Source organism: Manacus candei, unplaced genomic scaffold, assembly GCF_025592945.1.
Source record: "Manacus candei isolate 608988 ecotype Guabito, Panama unplaced genomic scaffold, ASM2559294v1 h1tg000049l, whole genome shotgun sequence".
NCBI classification, from domain to species: domain Eukaryota; kingdom Metazoa; phylum Chordata; class Aves; order Passeriformes; family Pipridae; genus Manacus; species Manacus candei.
In genome coordinates this window covers 13,320,555-13,326,554 of record NW_026138097.1, presented here as the reverse complement: position 1 = coordinate 13,326,554, position 6,000 = coordinate 13,320,555, and the positions used below count along the sequence as shown (strand labels likewise).

The 6,000-nt window shown below is 39.0% G+C and overlaps 1 protein-coding gene across 4 annotated transcripts in view; it reads left to right on the top strand.

The window, feature by feature from the left end:
* Positions 1–1,320: 1,320 nt before the first annotated feature.
* The window catches only part of PHACTR1 (phosphatase and actin regulator 1), a 301,109-nt gene continuing 296,429 nt past the window's right edge, over positions 1,321–6,000 (top strand). The window contains exons 1-2 of one of the 4 annotated variants that reach the window (XM_051799185.1): positions 1,321–1,619; positions 3,709–3,820. In XM_051799185.1, coding sequence (XP_051655145.1) covers positions 3,760–3,820 — 61 coding nt within the window. In that variant the 5' untranslated portion in view covers positions 1,321–1,619; positions 3,709–3,759. The other 3 variants (XM_051799182.1, XM_051799188.1, XM_051799186.1) reach the window with 3 other exon arrangements.

The window sequence follows — 6,000 nt, the reverse complement described above, 5'->3', positions numbered from 1 at the left end:
ATTGTTCAGTAGTCACCATGGCAAACACAAGCTCTAAAAAATGCAAAGAGCAAGGTGCTAACAACGCTCCAAAATGCAAAGAAAGGAGTTTGCAGCGTTCTTGCTGTCTGATTTTCCTTTAAGTTGTGTTTAGGAATGAAAATGTTTGTCATATCTCTGAAAACAGGAACACAGTTTGCATAAACCAGATCCACCACTAAGGTGGCACAGTGAGACACCTACTCAATCCAACCATACTTACTGAAATGCCAGTGCAGGAACAGCCATACCAGACTGTACCTGGAGTTCATATGGCTCACCCTTATCTTTGATACTGCCTGGGTGCTTTGAAGAAGAATATAAAAACTCTTCAGAGTGGGAAGTCATGAAGTAATGTGCTCACAGGGATTCTTACTTTCTAATCTTCTCCAAGAAAACTGTACTCAGATGGTTAATTTATCTTCTTGGGTTTCTTCTTAAAAGAAAAAAAAATCCTATGATATTTGATACAGAGTTTTCTGATATTGAACAGAAAATCTTATCTTTCAGAACCCATGGTTCTGAACACCAGTAACATTTGGTGGCAGTGGATTTCAGAGGGCATTTATATCTGATTTTTTGAGCAGAATATTTGCAAAAATGGGAAGACTAAGTCTGATTGCTTCCTGATACTTGTTTTGCCAGAACTTCTGATTTTAAATTTATCAAAGGATCACTTTATCACTGCCTTCTTTAGTTTCTGATTCACTTCCAAAATCAGGCTTTGGGGGACTACTCTAAGAACTTCTGGAAAAAGCAGGGTCCTGATCCTCTTGTGAGGGATGTCCATATAACTTAATAGCATGGCCCTTGTTAGCCATTCAATTCAGTTCATTCCAAACAATGTGCAGCTCCAGTAATGCTTAACTAGATGCACTGGAAGCCACCAAGAGATAGCTGTACTAATTTCAGTTTATTAGCCATCCAAGCTCACTTTTAAATTCAGGAAAGGTAAATTATAATTGAAAAGATCTTGGTAGAAACATATTCTGCTTTCACGGTCTGTGGATATGCATGTTTAAGCTATCATGCCATGACATTGTGCTATTTGATTTATTTTTTTTACTGATGCTTTGACTGAGTAGTTTGTTGCGATGTACTGCTAAATGAAGGAAAAATCAGAAACTGCATCAGACAACCACTCTGTATTTCATTTTAGAAAATAGCTGGCAATTATAATTACTCACCGTGTTTCTGGCTCAGAATAAAAGTGCCATAGCACAAAAACCACACTGAACATTCATCGTGATTAGAAAATGCTCCATACCTTGGAGTGCAGTGGAGACATAAGAATAATTTTAAATGCAAATTAAATTGTGGGGGTAGCAAAGAGAACAGATAAAAGACAGTAAAACAAAGCCTTTCACTTTCCTCAAATTAGCAGGCTAATGTGGTATAAAAAAAAGCAGTTCTACTCAGATCTGTGCTAAGAGCTTTCATTTCATCATAATATAAGCAGATCCGTCACCTTTCTCTATTCAGTACTCTTGATTTCGAGGTTGAAGTGAAAATTAGAAGCTGTTCATTCTGGCTCACAGACTGAGTTGCATTTGCTTAGTCTTATTCCATGACAGTGGGATAGAAAGAGGTCAGTAACACTGGTAAGTACTTATCTTCTGCATATGATTTTATTTATTTATTTTTAAAACCTTTCACAGTGCTTTGGCTTTTTATCAATGTGCCTTTCCTGAAAAAAACTACATTGTGTATTTTTTAAAAGGCTGTATTTTAAGCAGAAATGCAATGATTCCTTGAGAACGCTTATATCGAATGTTAGGGCTCCTTCAAGAATGAATGAATTACTTAAAGTATGAATTCTGTAATAGGAAAGGTTTCTCGATATTCTATATATTTCATACCATTGCTGGAACATTTTGTATGTTGCTTTTTCTGTCTGCCTTGTCCAACAAGCAGTAGCAGATAAGAAATGAATCTATTCTCAAGATGTTATTTACATTATATTTATAGCAAAACAATCTCCTTACCCTTGTGGTAAATGGTGAAGAAAGTAGGTATTTTACTTACTGAAAGCAAATTATTAGACAAAACGCAATGTTACAGTTAATCATTATGAAACATTAAAAATATCTCAGAATATCAGATGCAACAAGGAAGATCAGAGTGAAAAACAAATTCTTAAGGAAACTTGATGTAGATTTTTTTTTCTGTGGGAAAGTTTTTATCAAATCAAAACCAGGGGCTTAATTTTTCAGTATGAAGGGTGAGGGGGAGTGGGGGAGATGAACGTAGTGTCACCTCCTGTTGCTAAGTAACAACATCTCCTGGCCATTTTTATCTGATAAAGGAAGTCCAGTTGACGTTATGCATTATTCATCAGAGTTCCAATCAAACAATCAAAATTGTTTGCTTACACTGGGGACATTTAGTAAGATCAAAGAAACCCTCCTTGAAACTACTGGAGCTTACACCACTGCCAGGCAGCTCTTGATACTCTGCAGTAAGTATCATTTCTGGTTTGGGAGTGCTACAGTAAAGTGAATTGCTCGGGAATTTAAAAGTTTTCTCATCAGGACAGACTTCCGAATTTTAGAAAGGACTGCATGTTGATCTATGAAAACTGAATCAAAGGAAAGAGGGAAAGCTTTGGAAACCTGGTTCCCTAATTTTTCCAGCGTAATTAAAGGAATTGCTTGAATCAAGAGTCAGACTCCCTGCTCCAAACCTTTCTGCTAAGTTTGCATGGAAAAGGACTAGAGGTATTTTTGTCTGTCTTTCTTAAAATAGACATTGTTCAGAGTTGTTTGTATGCTTATGATTATATGCCATGGTGAACTGAGATGTGGGTGAGAGAACTGGATTGTCTGTTTTCTGCAAATCCTGTTTTTTCTGTGAGTTTTTCAGAGTATAATAAAATGCAGAAGGTAGCAATAAAGCTGGAGAAGAGTCACAATAATGTGCAATAATGTGCATCATTCCAGGAACTCTGCCTGGCAAAGTTAGAGTGTACATCTTGGACAGCTGTAATCTAGGATTGTGTACATCTCGGAGAGCTGTAATCTAGGATCTAGACAGATCTGATGTTCAGAAGAATGCAAAAATTATAAACCTTAGCTATGAAACAGTGCTACGAGTAGCCTACTATTTCTTAATGACTGCTCCTAACACAACTTTTAGAACTGAGGGTGGAATGTTCTGTTGCTGCTTCTGGTCAGCAAGAGGAGAGAGGAAAGGCAAGGTTGGCTTCTGGTCATTTAGGTGTAGTGAAATATCCAGAATATTGTGTCTTTCTTTCTAGTACAGTGTTTTGGCATAAGTGGCACAAATGCTATCTTTAATGTAGTCTGTTATAGCAGTGACCACTCAGAGATGTTGGGTGTGAATCTGGCTGAAAGAGGTTCCTGTCCCTTTTCTGATCTTCTTTTTAAGAGTAAATGTAACAGGCAGATGAATCCAAGTATATGTCTTAAGAAAAAGAGACTGTGGTTAGAATACTGGTGATTGTACTAGAAAGCTAGGAATCTTGCTAATACTGCAGCAGGACTTCTGTTTTTGTCTTTAGAGAAGGATTTGAATCAAACATCCTAAAATAGAAAAGGATGCTTATGAAGTTCTATGAATAGTGACTTGAAAATACTTTGACCCTAATATGCCAAATGACTGCCTACACAATTCTTTCCACAAAGAAACTCACCAGTTTTTTCTGTCTGACATCTCTGTAATCTTTCCTAGGAATCTGACTGATCATCCATGCTGGAGTATTGCACATAAAGTTCCTTCAAAATGGACTACTTTTTGGATGTCGAGTCTGCTCACAGACTGTTTTACAGTCAAGGAGCCCAAGGTAAGAAACTCTGGCACTGATTCAGAAAATGGCTATTTTAACTGTACAGTTAAAATGTATAGGGCCAGATAAGGGACAGTCACTGACCTACTTAAGTGTTGAGAGGGCACAGGGAAAGGCCTTCAAAACAGTTGGGGTTTTAAAGGGATTACAAGAAGAGTAATGGTAGGGTTGATCTGCCTTATGAGAGGATAAGGAAAAGCTATGAGAGCTGTTGGGCGTACAGATGAAGCAAAAAGAACTGTGAAGACCCAGGCTCTGGTGTTGCAGCATCCAAATGGACAAGGCAGAGGGGAGAGCAATGGCACACAGCTTGCTGCATAAGCCTCTGGTGTCCTTCCCCTTCCTCCTTGCTTATCAGAGCTGTCAGGATCATAAGGTGTTGTTTTTCAGTGCTGCAGGAAAAACTGGTTTGGGAAAGCCCTGAGGCAGTCCCCCACACAGTGCAAACAGCAGGTTCTCACTGGTCTGCACCTGTCCCCTGCAAAATGCTGGCCCCCACAGAGCAGCAGCAGGGTGAGAGAGGGGAAGAGTAACCAAGCTTTGTTGCTTTAATGTAGCTGAGACTTGTTCACGACATAGATGATATTTTTGGTAAAGTCAGTTCACATTTTTCTCACCAGCGCTATTTTTGGAGAAAACTTGCAATTTCAGAGAGAAGGGGTTTTTTGTTCCTTAAACTTTAAGCACCATATTAAATTGAAGAAGCCTATTGGACCCAAGTAGTTCTAACAACTATTTTTGGTTTTACATACTGCGTGTTCTCTGAAAATGGGATCCATCTTTCTTTCACCATTAATTTCATCAGTTGCTAATGAAATTCAAAGTCTGGCCAACAAAGTTTAGCCTTCCCTCTGGAGGCCATTCTCCCAGGGCAAGACCTAATCCATTCAGGGGGATACCACCAACCCAGGATACATGAGGGTCAGTACCACCTTTAACCTTTGGCTCAGCTGAGATGCTGCTGCCTAACACGTACTGCATTGCCTAGCTGCTCCCCCAGTTGTTGTGACATGTTTTAATCTGTATGAGTTGCAGAAAACCTTTTTTGTCACAGCACAGCCTCCTGCACTGAACAACAGAAACAAATACTAAGCACTTCAAATGAGGAGAAAAAACTGGCTGAGGGAAATGGCTGATTTTGATGGCTTTTTCTCCATCTAAAATGCAACAGACACCTGGACATTGCTACAGAAGTAATATTGAAATCTTCAATGACCTCCTGTTGTCCCTTCCAACCCTAACCATTCTATGATATTTCTATGGGAACAAACCACTTCTATTCCACAGAACCTAAAATTCAGGAATCTACAACTTACTGCTTTACAAGCTATAGCAAATTATCAAAAGTGTCTCTGTGCACTGCAATGTACAGAGACAACTGTGGAAGAAGGAATATGTATTCATGCAATGAAAGTCTGTTATAGTCATGTGCACAAGGTGACTAGTAAGGATTGTGCAGGCAACCTTCACTGACTATATTTCCAAGCAGGCAAGGGAAAAAAACATTATCTTACCCATACTTGAAGAAATTATATTGCTGGCACATACAGAAATGCTTGTACTGATCAGTTAGGTGCATGACTATAATGTAACATTAGCATCTGGTTGATTCTTCATTTTAATGCAATTATTTTCCTTTTATTAAATGCAAAATGAGGGGGAAAAATCCATTATGCAGAACTGTATTCCTTGATGCAAAAGTCATCAGCAGGGAGCTGATCTGTAGATCTATCACGTGGACTTCTATTCCTTGGCCAAAACAAACAAGAACCAGCACCGAAACTTGGAGATTTTTTTGTCCCCCTGCTCCTGCATATTTTATGAAAGTCACCAATGACACACTTCCACCGTGCACCAGTGTCCCAAATCCTAATTATCTCCACAACTGGAAACAGTACATTGATAGAAAAGCCATGCTGCACTTATGCTCTGCCCCCTTCCATTTTTCACCCTTCTCTTTCCTGCTTTTACTGCATTTTCCTCAGCTCCTGTCCTTCACATCTGTTACCACACATGCTTGTGAGACCTCTTCTGTAAACTCTAGTAATGTCTCCTCTCTTCATCTCTCTGTGCTTGAGGTCAGTTGCTTTCCAGCAACCTAGATGCCAGAAGGGAAATCACTCTGAGCACAGAAGTGACAATGTTTCTGATCTACATTCTCAAATGCTGCAAGACAG